Here is a 19,437-nt window from a genome sequence, read left to right as displayed (position 1 = left end):
CCTAAGAACAGCCCTTAGCTGTGGTATATTGGCCATATACACACCCCCCCAGGCCTCATTGCTTAAATAAGACACCTGCACGTTAATTACCATAAAAGATAGGTAAGAAATTGTGTTGTCTTTCCTCCTGGGAAACAGCAACAACTACACATTAAAAAGGAATAACAAATTAGTCATTTATGATGGCTGTGGGTAAAAATGACCTTCGGAACATCTTTGTGGAATGTTTGGGCAGGATGAACCTGCTACTGTGTTGCATTAGAGTGCTATGTGGTGGGTGTGTGGCATTGTCCATGATCATGTGTGTTTTAGCTTGCAGCCTTTTTATGAACATGTCCTGCATTGACTCGACTGCATCTGATTGTATCACTTGCTTTCTTTATGATTTTGTCCAGTTTGTTTATGTCATCTTTCACTAAGTTTCCCTTTCAGCACACAATGGCATAACACTAGCCACTACACTGCTGTAAAACATGAGAAGCATTGTGTCACACACATTAAAAGACCTTAGCTTCCTTAAAAAGTACAGTCTGGATTGGGCTTTTTTGTAGATACTCTGGGAATTATCCTTCAGTTTATTGTCCACTATAACTCCCAGGACTCTGTTAATTCCCTGTGATGAGCATCGTCTCCTTTCATGATACAACTTACTATAACAGAGTCAGATAATTTCTGCAGGTGGCTTAGTTCATTGTTGTGTGTGAAGTCATATAGAGAGTATAGAGAGTAAACAGGAAAGGTGACAGGCCCGTCCCTTGTGGGGCTAACGTTACCGTGTTTGTGCATATCTGGTCTGATATTGCCTGGTTCAATCTTACGAACTGTGGTCTATTGCTCAGATAGTTCACAATCCATTTGACCATATGTGGGTTTACATGAATGTCCTTTAGCTAACGTTATCTTACCTGAGTCTGAGAAAGCCGAGTGCTACGATTTGGACCTAATGTGACCCAGCTTTTCGATTGTCCTAAGGTCATCGGGGACTCCAGAAGGTTTGCAGCCATGGCTGTTCCTAAATCCCCGGCCCTAGCAAGCTACCGGTGTATCTAAATCAGCTGTAGCCTGTAACCCTAGCTAACGTTAGCTTTGATCAATTCAATACGTATCTAGCCATGCAACCGGATGGTACATTATGCTTAGAAAGTGAAAAGATGTACCTATGATACTTTTTGTACGTGATAGACTTCTACAACTAGCTAGTAAGCTAATCACAGTTAAAACTGTTTAAAAGGCCGCCATGACAACAAATAATAAGCACGGCCTTCCGTAAAAACAAGAAGTGGGTATTTCTAACCTACGGAAAGAGAAACCGTCAAACATAACCAGATGTAGGACATTTTAAATACTTATTTGACTGTAGAATTTGACTAAAATTGGACTAATATTATAAAATGTTAATTTTTCTATATATTTGTGTCTATAAGGTTCTGTTTGTTTCGATGAAATAGTCATCAAAAGCATTACACGAATAGGATGATGTTGTCCTATCACTTTTATTTTTCATAGACAGGAAGAGGAAGCGTTGTCATGCGTTTTCTGTACTCATAGCAAAGATTATGGATATACTGACAAGATACTTGTCTCTCTGCCCTAACAATGGGAGTCGTTGTCCACAAAGCAGCACGGCGGGCTGTCTAGCTCCCGTCTTTCCTTTCTTTGGATTGGTGGATATCTCATTATTTTTTAATTATTTTTTGAATATTCGATGAGGGTTGTTGACGTCAACCGCCTGTGTTCAATGGAGAGATGCTATGCTACTAGCCTCATATCATGAATATGCATAGACATCTCGCGATTACTCCAATACAAAGTGTTTTTAATCCAAGTTGAGAGGATGTCATGTGTCCTACTTATATCAGTACAGTCGTAACAACTTAAGCATTACGAAATTCAATCAAATAAACATCACGTAGCAAATAAGACATTCATTTTTTTGTTGACCAAATTCGACACTCATTGACCTCCATACAAAAACTCCTTGCTTGGTCGGCGAAAAAACTAAAAAACGCCACCTTATGGACAGAGACAGATTTTCCGCCGAGTTGGGCCTCTCTCCTTACTTCTTCCTCTCTGCTCGTAGTATTTGAGAGGCGATCATAGTGCAAAGGGTTCAACTCATATGTATTCTTGCATGAAACGCTCCATACCTGCTTGCGTTGCGTACGATAATTTATAATACTGCTACTTATTCTATTTCATCATGTCTCATTACGAAGAAGTAAAGGTCCATGGTTATGATGAATTCTGCAAAGCAGTGTCTGAGAGGAAAGGAAAGGACATATTCGCATATTTCTCTGGTGATAAAGACGCTCAAGGGATGAGTTGGTGTCCAGATTGTGTGAAAGGTAATATAGTTATTATTTTATGGCTGTAATAATTTGTATTTGACACATATAGCAGTTGGCTTTCTATTCCAGCTATCTGTCATAATGCGTCAGTATCTGCTGCGTTATGGTCGGCAATTCATTGTAGCCAAGCCGACTATTCTCTCTGTAATGTGTTTACTGGGGATGCTCGTCTTATACTATATTTTCTGTATTATTTTAGGAAGTTGTAGCTGTTGTGTGATTTATTGCGTGCATAAATCAAAGCCACACAGATTTCCCAGCTTTGTTCTCCTCTTTCCCCTCCAGCTGAGCCAGTTGTTAGAGGAGAGATGTCCCACCTTCCCGAGGGCTCTGTCTTCATCTACTGTCAGGTTGGAGAGAGGCCATAGTATGTTCTCGACTTTTTCTTTATATTCACTGGTGATGAAAGCAGAATGATAGTGCTGTGCAATCCACAGGCAATAGAAAATAAGTATTTTTCTTACCCTCAAATGCAGCTAGTAGTTTTGAAAAGCTTAGATAAATTGTGCAAGTTGTAACATCATTAATTTTTGGCTCTCTCGGACAGCATATTTGAATTGAGCAAAATACACTGAACAAAAATATGAACGCAACATGTTTCATGAGCTGAAATCAAAGATCCCAGACATTTTCCATACGCACAAAAAGCTTATTTCTCTCAAATTTTGTGCACAAATGTGTTTACATCCATGTTAGTGAGCATTTCTCATTTGCCAAGATAATCCATCCACCTGACAGGTGTGGCATATCAAGAAACTGATTAAACAGCATGATCATTACACAGGTGCACCTTGTGCTGGGGACAATAAAAGGCCACTCTAAAATGTGCAGTTTTGTCACAAAAGACAGGAATGTCCACCAGAACTGTTGCCAGAGAATTTTATGCTATCTGTTCAACCATAAGCCACCTCCAACGTTGTTTTAGAGAATTTGGCAGTACGTCCAACTGGCCTCACAACCACAGACCACGTGTATGGCGTTGTGTGGGTGAGCGGTTTGCTAAACAGAGTACCCCATGGTGGCAGTGGGGTTATGTCATGGGCAGGCATAAGCTACGGACAACGAACACAATTGGATTTTATTGATGGCAATTTGAATGCACAGAGATACCGTGACGAGATCCTGAGGCCCATTGTCCTGCCATTCATCCGCCGCCATCACCTCATGTTTCAGCATAATAATTTACGGCCCAATGTCGCAAGGATCTGTACACAATTCCTGGAAGCTGAAAATGTCCCAGTTCTTCCATGGCCTGCATACTCACCAGACGTGTCATCCATTGAGCATGTTTGGGATGCTCTGGATAGACGTGTATGACACCGTGTTCCAGTTCCTGCCAAAATCCAGCAGCTTCACACAGCCATTGAAGAGGAGTGGGACAACATTCCACAGGCCACAATCAACAGCCTGATCAACTCTATGCGAAGGAGATGTTGTGCAGCATGAGGCAAATGGTGGTCACACCAGATACTGACTGGTTTTCTGATCCACGCCCTACCTTTTTTAAAAGTATCTGTGACCAACAGATGCATATCTGTATTCCCAGTCATGTGAAATCCATAGATTAGGGCCTAATTTATTTATTTCAATTGACTGATTTCCTTATATGAACTGTAACTCAGTAAAATCTTTGAAATTGTTGCATGTTGCATTTATATTTTTGTTCAGTGTATATATACAATGCACAAAATTATACATTTTAACTATGTCTGACTTTTGTATTTTGCTTAATTTACCTTTTCATCTTTGACCAGTTGGAAGGATCCCAATAATAAGTTCAAGAAGACTCTGAAGCTCAGTGGAGTTCCTACTCTGATCCGATATGGCACGGTGAGCATAAGTGCATGGCAAGGTCACAAATAAAATAATTTCTAGTATAGTGATCGATTTGCAAATTGCCTTTCAAAGGAGAAAAAAGTGTGGCTTTTTCTTTGGATTTTGTGGCAACACTCAAAGGCTCCTAAAAGCGTTGATTATTATTTTATAGATAGTCAATCTGTAATTTGAAAAAAAACTGTTATAACACATTGGTGAGGTTGTTATTACATTTACATTTACGTCATTTAGCAGACGCTCTTATCCAGAGCGACTTACAGTTAGTGCATACATTATTATAAAAAATAAAAAAATCATACTGGCCCCCCGTGGGAATCGAACCCACAACCCTGGCGTTGCAAACACCATGCTCTACCAACTGAGCTACATCCCTGCCGGCCATTCCCTCCCATACCCTGGACGACGCTGGGCCATTCTAGATAAAATATACCTTCAGGGAAAGTCTTACCAAAACATGCTAAGTTCTGTTTCTTTTCCTCCATCATCTAATTCAGCCTCAGAAGCTGGTTGAAGAGGAGTGCTTCAAAGCTGACCTGGTGAGGATGATGTTCACCGAGGACTAGAGGACCACAGAGGACTACACTCGCCCTACACTTGGTCATCTTCCATTTCCCACTGTCCTGTCTCTTTCCTGAGATCCAGCCCCAGCCCAGGCACTTTTTGACTACACTAGATTGAATAGGAATGATTGTTTCTTTGGAATTCAAATACACTCTCCTCTCCCTCTCACTGCGAGGCAGTGTTAATCAGTGAATGTGTTGCTATTCTTATATGGAAATAAAAAACAACTATAACATAACCAGAGGCCTTGGTAGAGCTAGCTGACTGATTTTATAATTTGATGTTTAATGTAGTAAATTAAATAGAAGAGTTATCATAACATAGCCCACTTTTGACAAATATCTTAGATTCCCCTAAGTGGTAGGCAGCCTACTCCTAGAATGTGATGTGCCAGACGAATTGTGTCAAATGAATTGAATCTCATCAATTGATGATTCTTATTCCTTACTTATGGCAGAAATCTATAGGGTGAAGATATCAACTGAAACATTACCTGTTATACTGTGATTGGCGTGTTGTTGTGTAGAACTTAGTCAAGTGAAATAAATGATGGTTGGATGACAAAATAAATATGTGTAAAATAGTTTGTCTATAGTGCAGTTCATTTTGTGAGACGCTAGGTGGCTCCCCCAGCCTGTCTAAATACATTAGGTCTTATTATAAACATTTAGGTTCAGGTTTTTTCTTTTCAATAATGATATTATTTATATTTCAAACTATTATTTTTTATGTGAAATTATAATATTAGATAATATAATTGGCACATTTAATAATAGGCTATGTTGTCTGTAAAAATTACGCTCCATGATAGGCTCATGAAGAAGAAAAAAGTAACCTATCCCTAGTTCTGTTATTCGGGTTTAATGTACACATAGGCCAAAACATGTAATGTGTGTACCATGTAGGCCTAAACATGCTCAATGCTAACAACAATCAGTCTTTGAATAGTGAACTTGATCAAGTAATGCTATACAATACCAGACGAAACAAAGGTGGTCAGATTTTTCTTAACATACATACGTCAAGAATATTATAGAGATGCAATATCGCCATTTTATAACTAGGTGTCATGAAAGAGTTGCTTGCTTTGACGTGAATAGTGCAACCACTGTTGTATGAGTATATCTGGAGCGCATTCCTGCACACCACGCATTGGAGCGACTGAGCTGAGTGGAGGATATCTGTAGTTGTGCACACATTTGAGCATAGGCTATACCACGAATTGGGGCTCTCTCTCCAAGGAAGCTAAATTGGAGGACGAGGGCGTGTTGGTTTTCACTGAGCATTCAGTTTTCATTTTCTGCAGTCTTGGTAAGAGAACGGAATATATTAGGGTCTATTTCAAGGACTCGAGCAGCATGTCGGAGTTTCTGGTAAATCTACTCGGGGAGCGGCTCGTCAACAGCGAGAAAGCAGAGGTGGATGTACAGGCGCTGGGTGGCAAGCTGTCCCTGGTCGGGCTCTTCTTCGGCTGCAGTTTAAACGGCCCCTGTAAGCAGTTCAACGCCAGTCTGTGTGAGTTTTATAACAAGTTCAAAAAATCATCTGAACATAAAGACAAATTGGAAATCGTCTTCGTCTCATCTGATCAGGACCAGAAACATTGGCAAGACTTTTTACAGGAGATGCAATGGCCGGCATTGCCTTTCAAAGATAGACACAAAAAGGTAAGCAGTGACCAATTAATAAAAATGTGAATCTGGAGTTGATCCCTGATATAAAAAACACAAATTTCGTCAATAAACCCTTACTTAAATAAACCGCATACTTAGCCCAATTATATAGGCCTACCTTACAGTGCACAGGTGTATGCTTTTATTTGGGTCATTGGACATAACTGACTGTGGAACCAAAAGTTGATACAGGGTCTAACATATTTTGTTTCTAATGTTGTCAGCTGACCATTTTTTTCAGTAGGTAGATTCGTTTGTCACTGTCTCTTATGTTATGTATATAGAATACGGTTTACAGAAGGCCAACTGTATTTATGGCAGGTTCCATTGTTTGCATTGGATATAACATAGCCTATCTATTGTGCACCCCAGTGCCATGTGTCACAGGTTATCTATAGCCTAAAAATCCATTTTGAAATAATAAAATCACACACACACACAGGTAGTGGGAAGATATGCTGATGTCTAAAATGTATTGTTATTCATAGTGGAATTTGTAGAAACCTTTTTAATTCAAATACTCAGGTAACAAATTACATCAGCATATCTTTTTTAAACGTTTTTTTCTTCTATATATGGATACCTAATATCTAAGGTTTATTATAGCACAGGTGAAATGATTGATGCTGAAAATAGTTATTGTAAAAATACAAATATAAGGTATTTTTATCAAAGTGTTATTGAAATATGTGAAACTGGATACAATGGCCTACTCTTTGGCTGTTAGGCTTTTGTTCGATTAATTATTTAACTGTAGGGACATTATTTAGGATACAGAAGTCAATATCTCATAATAGGCCTACACAGTACACAGCTATATGATAACACCTATATGTTTGAAAAAGGAGAACAGATTTAATCACATTTCCTCTAAATAAACCTGTAGGTGTCACATTAAGTCATTTTAATCATGTCTGTCCATCTCTTTCAAACGGGTTTAATGTAAAGGTTTCAAAATAAGATGTTTAGCCTATAGATGTTAAGAAAGGTTATGATGATTAAGCTTATCTTTCACAGAAAATTGCCAAATCTTTTCTATGTACCTTGTCTATTTATTTATTCATTATTTTGCCTTGCACACAACAATATAAATGTTCCTAATGTATCACAATTTGTCAAGATGTGTGTGCAGTTTGACAAATGAGTACAGTTACTGTCCCATATAATTAATCTAGGCCTATATTGTAAATATGATTACCACAATATCTTGAATCTGTATTTATTTTCTGGACATGGATTCAATAAACATAAAAATAGCATGTTGTGAAAGCCTTTAAAATGTTTAAGCCGATGTCAGTGTGTTTTGTATAATGTATATTTATGGGTAAAGCAAGGGTTTCAGGATTATAAATAAATGATACCTAGACGATACCTGCATAATGCTGCAGGTTCACCCACATCAGGATCCATTTTGGGTCCGCTGCAACTCCAGTTTCCTACATACGTCAGCATGCCTGTCTTAAAAACAAATGATGATCCTTAATAACAAATTACAATTAATCCCACTGAGACTCTCGGCTAGCCGATGTGTCTCGGCTTGCAGCTGCATGCACATAATGTATATGCTATAAAGAATAATATCTAGGTGGGCGGGTATAATATATGTGTACATTGCAATTGTAATTGTGAGGGTAGAGTGAGCAAGCAGAGGTAGTGTGAATATAAATCGAATTGTCTGCAGAGGACAGAGCTGCGCCATTCTCAGTGCCCTGCTGCTGCTACCCTGTTGGCAGTACAGGACATTATCATAGTCTCTAGGCTTCACAGGATAGGTATAAAATACAATTCCACAGTAAAAGAACAAGCCAGGAAATCATACCATACTGTTTCTATCTCTTTAAAATAATGGGAGCAGAAGATGGTGATGAAGGAGGCTGGCTTTTAGTTGGACGGTGATCATTTCCTTGTCATAAGGTGCCAGGGAAACTATTTTATTTGGAAATATTCTCTTTGTATTAAGAATATATATAGCCCTCTTCATTACATTGCCACACCAAGCCAGTAAAAGGGATTTGCAGGAGATTTTCTGTAAGAAAAGTACTCTCAGTGCCAGTGGAATTATATTTTGTACAATGTGCCATTTTAGAGAATGTTTTTTTATGCATTTATCTGATATAGGCCTACCCAGTTTGTCCACATACTGGCAAGAATTTACTACATCAAATTTGACCACCTCTTCAATGAAATGGAGACATTTAGGATGATTATCTTTCAACATTAAGGGCAAACAGGACCTTTTTAAATGAGCCTTGACCTCTTGGCTCCACACCACCCAACCTTTCCCCATGGTCATCAAATAGCGTGCTGTATATTTTATGAACTCTTTGTGAATTTCCTTAGTGTAGTCTTTTCCTGTAGAACCCTAACCCTTAGTGCAGCATGATTTAGATTGAATCAAGGCCTTCTAATGTGATGCAGATTGTTGGTGATGGTTTGTGTTTCACTTCATTATGCAGTCCAGGCGTGAAGGAGGGGAATGACGGAGGGAGGGATGGGGGTTGTCTTGGGCCAGTCTGGGAGGAGCATATATCCACAGTGCAGCATTATTGTGTTCTGAATGTTGCTGGTGGAAAATATTCTGCAGCATTAACATTGCCATTGTTCAAAATTCGAGTGCGGCCACGACTTGGCTAAGGCTACCGGAGAGTAGTGTATAATTTTGCATTTAACTCTTACTCTGACAGTGCCACCAGTATTAATTGCAGAGTAATTGTGATCTTCAGTACAGCAGCGGCCTGAATGAGTGTGTCTGTTAGGGGTTTAACTAACCTCTGGCCTGTTCTGTCTTTATACTGAAGAGAGAATTCCTGTTTCAGTGAGCAGTCAGATTGAGGTCACACTACCATAGCCTTCTGACATGTCGTAAGGCAAGTACATGTTTAGTGTTTACTTAAGGCTTCATGTGGACTATACATTTCCCCCTTCAGAATTATTATTTTGGCATCTGTGTTTGCATTGATGTGAATATGTGTGTAATGCATCAGATAGCGTTGCAGCCTTGTGGATTGGCTATGTAGTCTCAGCCTTTGTCTGCTGCACAGATGTGGTTTTATCACCAGGACAGGTATATAAACCTTCAGAGGAGATATCATCCGTATATACACTACTGTTCAAAAGTTTGGGGTCACTTAGAAATGTCCTTGTTTTCGAAAGAAAAGCATTTTTTTGTCCATTAAAATAACATCAAATTGATCAGAAATACAGTGTAGTCATTGTTAATGTTGTAAATGGCTATTGTAGCTGGAAACGGCTGATTGTTTAATGGAATATCTACATAGGCGTACAGAGGCCCATTATCAGCAACCATCAGTCCTGTGTTCCAATGGCACGTTGTGTTTGGTAATCCAAGTTTATCATTTTAAAAGGCTAATTGATCATTAGAAAACCCTTTTGCAATTATGTTAGCACAGCTGAAAACTGTTGTGCTGATTAAAGAAGCAATAAAACTGGCCTTCTTGAAACTAGTTGAGTATCTGGAGCATCAGCAATTGTGGGTTCGATGACAGGCTTAAAATGTCCAGAAACAAATAACTTTCTTCTGAAACTCGTTGTTTCAGAATAACTATTCTTGTTCTGAGAAATGAAGGCTATTCCATGCGAGAAATTGCCAAGAAACTGAAGATCTCGTACAACGCTGTATACTTCTCCCTTCACAGAACAGCGCAAACTGGCTCTAACCAGAATAGAAAGAGGAGTGGGAGGCCCCGGTGCACAACTGAGCAAGAGGACAAATACATTAGAGTCTAGTTTGAGAAACAGACGCCTCACAGGTCCTCAATGGCAGCTTCATGAAATAGTACCAGCAAAACACCAGTCTCAACGTCAACAGTGAAGAGGCGACTCCGGGATGCTGACCTAGGCAGAGTTGCAAAGAAAAAGCCATATCTCAGACTGGCCAATAAAAAGAAAAGATTAAGATGGGCAAAAGAACACAGACACTGGACTTTTTCTTTGCAACTCTGCCTAGGTCAGCATCCCGGAGTCGCCTCTTCACTGTTGACATTGAGACTGGTGTTTTGCTGGTACTATTTCATGAAGCTGCCAGTTGAGGACCTGTGAGGCGTCTGTTTCTCAAACTAGACACTCTAATGTATTTGTCCTCTTGCTCAGTTGTGCACCGGGGCCTCCCACTCCTCTTTCTATTCTGGTTAGAGCCCGTTTGCGCTGTTCTGTGAAGGGAGAAGTATACAGCGTTGTACGAGATCTTCAGTTTCTTGGCAATTTCTCGCATGGAATAGCCTTCATTTCTCAGAACAAGAATATACTGACGAGTTTCAGAAGAAAGTTCATTGTTTCTGGCCATTTGGTCCTGTAATCAAACCCACAATTGCTGATGCTCCAGATACTCAACTAGTCTCAAGAAGGTCAGTTTTATTGCTTCTTTAATCAGCACAACATTTTTCAGCTGTGCTAACATAATTGCAAAAGGGTTTTCTAATGATCAATTAGCCTTTTAAAATGATAAACTTGGATTAGCAAACACAATGTGCCATTGGAACACAGGACTGATGGTTGCTGATAATGGGCCTCTGTATGCCTATGTAGATATTCCATTAAAAATCAGCCATTTCCAGCTACAGTAGCCATCTACAACATTAACAATGTCTACACTGTATTTCTGATCAGTTTGATGTTATTTTAATGGACAAAAAAATTGCTTTTCTTTAGAAAACAAGGACATTTCTAAGTGACCCCAAACTTTTGAACGGTAGTGTATGTATCAGCTGTGTCTACATGAGCTGGGTATTTCTTTCTTTCCATTTATATGATGTTTAATTTACGTTCATTCTTTACAATTCATTTTAACAGGACTTTTAGTTCATTTTTTATAAATAACAATAAGGTGGCAACCCACACCAATATGACTTACCAGTGCTTTTTATCATACATATTATGTTAAAGGCATCATCTGTACCTATATTGCAATCAGAACCCGTTTACAGTAAATGGGAGGGAAGTAAGACAAGGGAATGCTCTAGTCTAAATCAACATGTTTGTGTAGAAGAAACACATTTGAGTCCAGTCCAGCTGTGAGGTCTTCTTTGAAGAAGTGTGAAGTCAGCTATTGAACAACTTGGCAGCATGGGACTGTGTTTACCCACTCAGTGAAAAGACAATGTCGGGCCCTGATCTCGCCTGTATGCGAGTGTGATCATAGCAACTAGTAAAGAGTGGCTCTGTGCGCTGTGAAGAGAGAGAGAGAGAGAGAGGGCGAGCCCTAATTGATGTATGATGTTGACCTGGTGGAGGGCTGTGTTGAGATTGTGGGTCTGTGGGTAGTAAGTGCCCTTCTCCCCCCTCTTCTCAGGCCTGGCTGGGCTCTGGCTGTAGGCAGGGGAGGAGAGAGAGAGAGAGAGAGCGAGGCAGCTCTGTTGAGCTACACAGGGCTCATCTCCTGGCACAGCCAGCAATCTCTCTCCATCGCCTCTTTCAGAGCCTCATCACCCACCTGGCCCCTCCCTCCCCCCGTCCACCCCTCCTTCAGTAGTTCCCCCTCCCATTCCCTACACTGCACTTGCTTTCACTTGTCCTGTGTAGTCTATTCTGTCCCTCACTTTGCTGGGAATGTTTATTATCTAACCATGTAGAGATAAGATGGAATACTGAAGACAGTGTCTTATATTTTTTTTTTACAAGCGAGGACATTTTGTTTTGAAAGGACCTTGGGGGCTTTAGGTTTGACTATTAGGCAGGTTTTCGTTTGAAGAGTCAAATAAGGAGTCCCATTTTTTACCACTGAGTTGGTACCGCTCTGATTTCACTTAAGTCATACAAGACGTCATTCACATCAGCAAAGCTGTGGTTCACAGAACATTTTTATTACGATTTGATATTTTGTCGTCCTTGAGTTGGCATAACAGAAATGTCACAGTAGCTGTGGGATGAGAACTGTGTGTGTGTGTGTGTGTGTGTCTTGCAGTGTGTGAAGGGAGGTCAAGGGACCCTTTAGCAGAGCAATGGGTGGGTGCCTGTTGTTATGGAACCACGGCTGTGTATGTGAGCGGAGTGTCTTGGCTGGCACTGCCTTACATGGAGAGGTACAAGCAGGAGTGGGAGAGCCGCTCGTAAATCAATTACATCCTTCACCAAGTCTCTGTGAAAGCCCCACTCTCAACACTGGAAAATAAACTCTGGGGCAGTGTGTTTCTGCTGAATCAAGAGAGGAGAGGGATCACATCCCAGTGAGAGAAAGACTGCATCCCAAATGGCACCCTATTCACTACATACTGCACTAATTTTGACCAGAGCCCAATGGGAAAAGCCTTGTGAACAGGGTGCCATTTGGGATGCAGACAAAGGCCTCCTGTTTAGCCCCCTGGTCTGGCCCACTGCAGTGTCGTGCCCCCCTGGGTCGGAGCCCCTGAGCCCTGGGACTACTGGGACTAGAGCCACAGCTGCTAGGTGCTTCAGAGAGGAGCTAAGGGTGCCTGTCATCAGGGTGTCACTGATCTGATGAAAACTGCACTGCTCATCACATATCTCAGCCCTGCGCCTCCCTGCCCCTGCTGCATGCCTTTGATTCCAGCAGAAGCAGCTGGAAAAAGCCTGCTGCATGCCCCCTTATCTGCAGGTGATAATGTGCAGTTCCATATCTGTAAATGCTACATTTGGTTGGGGTTGACCTGTGTACATGCCCTCTCTCTCACCTGTCAATTTCACTTGTGTGTGTGTGTGACAGTTTGGGCTGATATATACTGCTGCTAAGTGGATAACTAGGTGAACAAACACTGAGCCTTATTACACACAGGGTAAACACTTATGATAAACCCTGTGGCTTATGCTGAGAGGGTATAGGACCAAATGAAGCCCTGGACATAGTTTAAACTTACAGCGAGGGAAAAAAGTATTTGATCCCCTGCTGATTTTGTACATTTGCCCACTGACAAAGACATGATCAGTCTATAATTTTAATGGTAGGTTTATTTGAACAGTGAGAGACAGAATAACAACAACAAAAATCCAGAAAAATGCATGTCAAAAATTTTATAAATTGATTTGCATTTTAATGAGGGAAATAAGTATTTGACCCCTCTGCAAAACATGACTTAGTACTTGGTGTCAAAACCCTTGTTGGCAATCACAGAGGTCAGATGTTTCTTGTAGTTGGCCACCAGGTTTGCACACATCTCAGGAGGGATTTTGTCCCACTCCTCTTTGCAGATCTTCTCCAAGTCATTAAGGTTTCGAGCCTGACGTTTGGCAACTCGAACCTTCAGCTCCCTCCACAGATTTTCTATGGGATTAACGTCTAGGCCACTCCAGGACCTTAATGTGCTTCTTCTTGAGCCACTCCTTTGTTGCCTTGGCCGTGTGTTTTGGGTCATTGTCATGCTGGAATACCCATCCACGACCCATTTTCAATGCCCTGGCTGAGGGAAGGAGGTTCTCACCCAAGATTTGACGGTACATGGCCCCGTCCATCGTCCCTTTGATGCGGTGAAGTTGTCCTGTCCCCTTAGCAGAAAAACACCACCAAAGCATAATGTTTCCACCTCCATGTTTGACGGTGGGGATGGTGTTCTTGGGGTCATAAGCAGCATTCCTCATCCTCCAAACACGGCGAGTTGAGTTGATGCCAAAGAGCTCCATTTTGTTCTCATCTGACCACAACACTTTCACCCAGTTCTCCTCTGAATCATTCAGATGTTCATTGGTAAACTTCAGACGGGCCTGTATATGTGCTTTCTTGAGCAGGGGGACCTTGCGGGCGCTGCAGGATTTCAGTCCTTCACGGCATAGTGTGTTACCAATTGTTTTCTTGGTGACTATTGTCCCAGCTGCCTTGAGATCATTGACAAGATCCTCCCGTGTAGTTCTGGGCTGATTCCTCACCGTTCTCATGATCATTGCAACTCCACGAGGTAAGATCTTTCATGGAGCCCCAGGCCGATTGACAGTTCTTTTGTGTTTCTTCCATTTGCGAATAATCGCAACAACTGTTGTCACCTTCTCACCAAGCTGCTTGGCGATGGTCTTGTAGCCCATTCCAGCCTTGTGTAGGTCTACAATCTTGTCCCTGACATCCTTGGAGAGCTCTTTGGTCTTGGCCATGGTGGAGAGTTTGGAATCTGATTGATTGATTGCTTCTGTGGACAGGTGTCTTTTATACAGGTAACAAACTGAGATTAGGAGCACTCCCTTTAAGAGTGTGCTCCTAATCTCAGCTCGTTACCTGTATAAAAGACACCTGGGAGCCAGAAATCTTTCTGATTGAGGGGGGGTCAAATACTTATTTCCCTCATTAAAATGCAAATCAATTTGTAACATTTTTGACATGCGTTTTTCTGGATTTTTTTGTTGTTATTCTGTCTCTCACTGTTCAAATAAACCTACCAGTAAAATTATAGACTGATCATTTCTTTGTCAGTGGGCAAAAGTACAAAATCAGCAGGGGATCAAATACTTTTTTCCCTCACTGTATGCCCATCAGTCAGGATAAAATACTTGGCTAGATAACCCCCCTTCTGAAGAGATGACCACCATGCTAAGATTGCATCATTAAATGATCCAGGCTAGCCATGCAGTGGGGTGACCCCAAGTGCTTAATTTGTAAATCGGTAGGTGATGGAACAAAAAGTGACCGTGAAAGGGGGGGTAACCTGGGCGGGCTCTGAGGTACCAGAATACATGACATGTAGGCCTATTATTGCTTTTTAAATAATAATGCGTTGCATGCATATCATCACATTTGCGTAGTGGCATAGAGTAGTAGAGTAGAGGTGCTTGCAGAAGTTGCATACAGGGGGAAATCTTTTTGTAGCCTAGGGTCTGGGAAAATGTTTGCCTTTTTATGAATGCAATTCTACGTCATTTTACATGACTGGAGACCTTAGCAGAATCTTTTTTAATACCGCGCAAATGATCGAAATGAGGGGCTACTTGGACACTGACAAACTGAAAATCTGAGATCATTAAAAACAATCTCGTCTTGAATCCATTAACTGCCGAGGCTAGGTGTGTGGAGACGTACGTATTGTACAATATGAGGAGGAAATTATAGTTCTAGAAAAGCTTTCCAGTTTCACTGACTCACCCAATGATGCGCATCTCACGCACCGGAGATGGCGGATGCGCTCGTGCCAAAAGCCCATATTTTACTTTGTAAAACAATGCTGTTCGCACAATAGGCTTATTTGGAAGTTGATCGAATATTTTGGTAGCCTCTACAGAGAGATTAGAGCCTTCTCTTTTCAGCAGGAGCCATTTTCTTTCCATCCTGTGTTGTCCCGCGATTGTATTTGAAATATTGCGAAAGGCCTGTTTTTTGTCTGCATGCTGTTCACTGGCAGATTTGCCACACATTCCGGACTGCTACACATAATCCACAGCTAGGCAATAAAAAAAGAAACTATTGATCCTCTGTGGTTAAATTATAGGCCTATACTCCTGGTGTAGTATTCTGAATTATTTCATTTATTTCTGAACAGACAGCAGTAATTCTATAACTTTGCGCGGCTATCATTCTATAAGGAAATAAATAATGAATTGCAACACTGGAGAGAAGATGGTTGCAGGCTCGTGTCTATCAGAGCAGAGAGAGGGAGAATAGAAAGTGAATATCATTCTAGTTCTGTGAGAGATACAGGCATAGGCCTACTTCTCTCTCTCACCACAGCACCAGCCACGGGTTGGTCTTTAGGCTACAATGTTGCGCAAACCATAAACCCAGGCCGCCCAACCCAAATACATTCTTAGAATATCAGGCACGAGCTGAAAATCTACGTTGTCACAATACGTTTTTTTAGGTGGCATTAAAATTACAGCGGCAACTTGAATTACCTCTGATCGCTTTTATTCAGATTTTTACATTGCAAACAGTGACAATTATTTTTCATGTCATGAGGTACCGGATCCTGGCAAATAGGTACCGGAACAAAACAGTCCAAAAATAAGTACTGGTGACCCCTCTGTGACTGTTACCTCTTGCCCCTCCTGAGATAGGGTGTGTCCCAAATGGCACCCTATTTCCTACATAGTGCACTTCTTTTGACCATGGGTCATAGGGCTCTGGTCAAAAGTAGTGCACTACATAGGAATAGGGTGTCGTTTGTTAGGGTGTCGTTTGAGTGTCTGTGTGACTTAGCCTGGCTGTGTTGCTGTAATGTAAATAATATGAATGTATTCAACTTTTATAGTGCTTTTCATTACAGACAGAATCTCAAAGTGCTTATGTAGTGTAATATGTCTCCATTGTGCTGCCTGGCCTGCAGCTGTGAGTTCCTGTTACTTTGTTACTGTACACCATGTTTGACAAGAGCTCGTGTGAGGAATGTGGGCAGACACCTGCTCTGCAGAGTGAGGTAGTAAGGCCATGGTGCAGGGAAACCGAGTGTGCTGTAGTAAAGCACTGTAGACCGACGCTCTGTTGCCCGTGCCAAATGTTGCCTCTCACACCAAGCTGGGTTACTAGCTCTTTCACTGCTCTTTGTGTCATTTTACTGGGAGCACTGTAATATTGTGAGAGGCGACAGTAGGTTGATGTTGAAGGGGAGTTTAAGTTACCCTCTGAAAATGGGTGAAAACAGTGGGGCTGGCTTGTAGATTACAACCAGAATCTCTCTGTCTCTGTCTCTGTCTCTGTCTCTGTCTCTGTCTCTGTCTCTCTCTGTCTCTGTGTGTGTCTCTCCTCTAAGCAACCTGATCTGTCTCTACATCCGTTATCTGCCTGTAAATGAAAACACACCAAGACGCTGAGGCTGTGACCTTGGTCTGTGGTCCGTGAACCACTGAAAGATCCACTGGGATTGGGCCTATGGCTTTGTCCCCGGTATTCTGCAGCTGGCCCATTGATACGGACTCTCTGCTCTCTTTCTGTGGTTTAAGACCAGAAGTTTCCACAGGAGAGTACTAGCATTGCCATGTCTTCACCACGGTGTCTGCAGTAACACTAAGAGCAACCAATGATTCTCCAGCTTACGTACATTATTCCAAACCAACCCCAATTAGCACATACTAGCCTCTCCAAGAATGCCCACTCTCCTCATTTATTTTCTCGAAATGAGCCAAATACAGCAAATGGAACACCACAGACACTGACTAGATATTAATTAAGAGTGGAGGGAATGAAATAAGCATATTGTTGTTATTCTATCTTGATGATCCTACCCTCATCTGCTGTTTTCCTTGCGATGCTGCCATGTCCGTGTTAGCCTAGTGACCGTGGTTTGAGTTTTCCCCTGGTCTTGAGGACTCCCAGTGAACACACACACACACACACAGTCCTCCAGTCTGTTATTGCCCCCCACACCGCAGTTCATTTCTCTTAAATTCTCTCAAATTTTGTGCACAAATGTGTTCACATCCCTCAATTAGTGAGCATTTCTCCTTTGCGAAGATAATCCTCACCTGACAGGTGTGGCATATCAAGAAGCTGATTAAACAGCATGATCATTACACAGGTGCACCTTGTGCTGGGGACACTAAAAGTCCACTCTAAAATGTGCAGTTTTGTCACACAACACAATGCCACAGATGTGTCACGTTTTGTTGGAGCGTGCAATTGGCTTGCTGACTGTAGGAATGTCTATCAGAGCTGTTTCTGGGGGGGTGCTGAGGAATATTTCTGTCTGTAATAAAACCTTTTTGTTGGGAAAAACTAATTCTGATTGGCTGGACCTGGCTCCACAGTGGGTGGGCCTGGATGCCAAATGGGTGGGCCTATGCCCTCCCAGGCCCACCCATGGCTGCAACCCTGCCCAGTCATGTGAAATCCATAGATAAGGGCCTAATGAATTTAGTTAAATTGACAGATTTTCTTATATAAACTGTAACTCAGTAAAATCGTTGAAATTGTTGCATGTTGCGTTTATATTTTTGTTCAGTATAGCTAATCTCTAACAGCTGTTAACATTTTCTGCTGTAATGGCAGTTGATTTTCAATGACCGTTTGTATACAATGCAAGAACTCCTTAGTCTCTACACTGAAACGTTCCCCTCAAATAACCCCTCTCCCTGTGCCATTGTCTCACCAGTCTAATAGGAGATGGATGGTAGACCGTTGAATGAGAAGGGTGTGAATCCTGGTCATGTGACTGGAACTGCAGCTCTGGCTCCTGTCTGAAAGAGGCTTACTATGCAAACAGGCCCACTGTCTCAGCTTGTAGCCTGGCACACTGACACATTGGCGCCAGCCCTGCTGTCTTGCCTACTATTGAATTGTTGGGAGCAAGTGGTGGGAGTATTTTTTTTTTTCAACTGGCTGACAGATAACCTAAATGCCATTACAGCGTATTATAATATTGCCAGTATAATCAATCTGTAATTCATGTATAATTACAGTGCAGATACTGTAGAAAGGTACTGAGCAGGAGAGGAATAAGATGAGGACTGGTAGTGTGACTGAGAGGAAGGTTTGGTCACCCCCTCAGGCTAATGGTGTGTGCTGTGGGAGCCTGAGAGATTGACTGCTCTGCGGGCTTTGTGACAAAGAGGACAGAGCAGCATCCAATCCACCTCTCTGTAAGAGTGAAGAGTGGATAGAGGGTGGTGCTGAGGGGGAGATAATATGTGGTGAGGAGGGAGAGTTCATGTGAGTTGAAAAAGAGCAGGAATCTCAAGGAGATTATCCTTATTGTGGCTGGAAACTTACAAAGTTTTCAAGAAATCCTCTCTTGAATGATAGCTTCTGTTTTAGTCCAGATTTGCAAATAACCATTGACTTTCCAAGCAGATTTTGTCTTTACCCTACTGTACTTCAAGTCTCTGTTACCTAACAGAGAGATTGATGTGGGTAAGGTTCCTATTGAAGTCTCAGTGAGCCCCAGTGAAAGGTGAACAGTCACATAACCCTGAAGTAATGTTCTGTCACACCCCTTGTGACAGTTCAAAGAACTCCATTGCGCTCCAGCAGTCATCTCTCCTGGGAGGGGAGCGTTGCTTGGTTCAGGCCAAGCCATCTAATCTCCATCTCAGGAATCTTACAGCCAATTTGCACCTCCTCGAAAGTCACCCCCCAAAAATTGTCAGGTTTCCCCTCACTGTCAGAATGATTATGGCAGAAGGAACCAAATCTAGCTATT

At 41.7% G+C, this 19,437-nt stretch overlaps 3 protein-coding genes across 3 annotated transcripts in view; 2 read left to right on the top strand and 1 right to left on the bottom strand.

Annotated features, from left to right (window-relative positions):
• The window catches only part of LOC311101810 (protein moonraker-like), a 33,301-nt gene extending 32,072 nt beyond the window's left edge, over window positions 1-1,229 (bottom strand). Inside the window, exon 1 of the mRNA XM_084143010.1 lies at window positions 906-1,229. Within this exon, the coding sequence (XP_083999136.1) occupies window positions 906-1,004 (99 nt within the window). The 5' untranslated portion in view covers window positions 1,005-1,229. The remainder of the gene's footprint in view (window positions 1-905) is intronic.
• Window positions 1,230-2,052: 823 nt separating this feature from the next.
• LOC311101811 (thioredoxin domain-containing protein 17) lies at window positions 2,053-5,328 on the top strand. Its single transcript, XM_084143011.1, has 4 exons — window positions 2,053-2,345; window positions 2,634-2,715; window positions 4,103-4,178; window positions 4,679-5,328. Exons 1-4 carry the CDS (start codon window positions 2,201-2,203, stop codon window positions 4,745-4,747), a joined length of 372 nt encoding a protein of 123 aa, XP_083999137.1. The 5' UTR covers window positions 2,053-2,200; the 3' UTR covers window positions 4,748-5,328.
• Window positions 5,329-5,894: 566 nt separating this feature from the next.
• Window positions 5,895-19,437, top strand: part of LOC311101298 (nucleoredoxin-like) — a 76,198-nt gene continuing 62,655 nt past the window's right edge. The window contains exon 1 of the mRNA XM_084142426.1: window positions 5,895-6,412. Within this exon, the coding sequence (XP_083998552.1) occupies window positions 6,104-6,412 (309 nt within the window). The 5' untranslated portion in view covers window positions 5,895-6,103. The remainder of the gene's footprint in view (window positions 6,413-19,437) is intronic.

The sequence above is a fragment of the Coregonus lavaretus genome (genome assembly GCF_964263955.1).
Source record: "Coregonus lavaretus genome assembly, chromosome: 26".
Classification (NCBI taxonomy): Eukaryota; Metazoa; Chordata; class Actinopteri; order Salmoniformes; family Salmonidae; genus Coregonus; species Coregonus lavaretus.
The sequence above is the reverse complement of the archived record's forward strand: the minus strand, read 5'-3'. Positions and strand labels throughout refer to the sequence as shown.

What these genes read in the sequence shown, in the direction of transcription:
- LOC311101811 (XM_084143011.1), top strand. Translation starts at nt 2,201, where the DNA reads ATGTCTCATTACGAAGAAGTAAAGGTCCATGGTTATGATGAATTCTGC. An exon ending in GTGTCCAGATTGTGTGAAAG is followed by an intron (nt 2,346 to 2,633) that starts GTAATATAGTTA and finishes TTTCCCCTCCAG; the next exon opens with CTGAGCCAGTTGTTAGAGGA. An exon ending in CTCTGATCCGATATGGCACG is followed by an intron (nt 4,179 to 4,678) that starts GTGAGCATAAGT and finishes CATCTAATTCAG; the next exon opens with CCTCAGAAGCTGGTTGAAGA.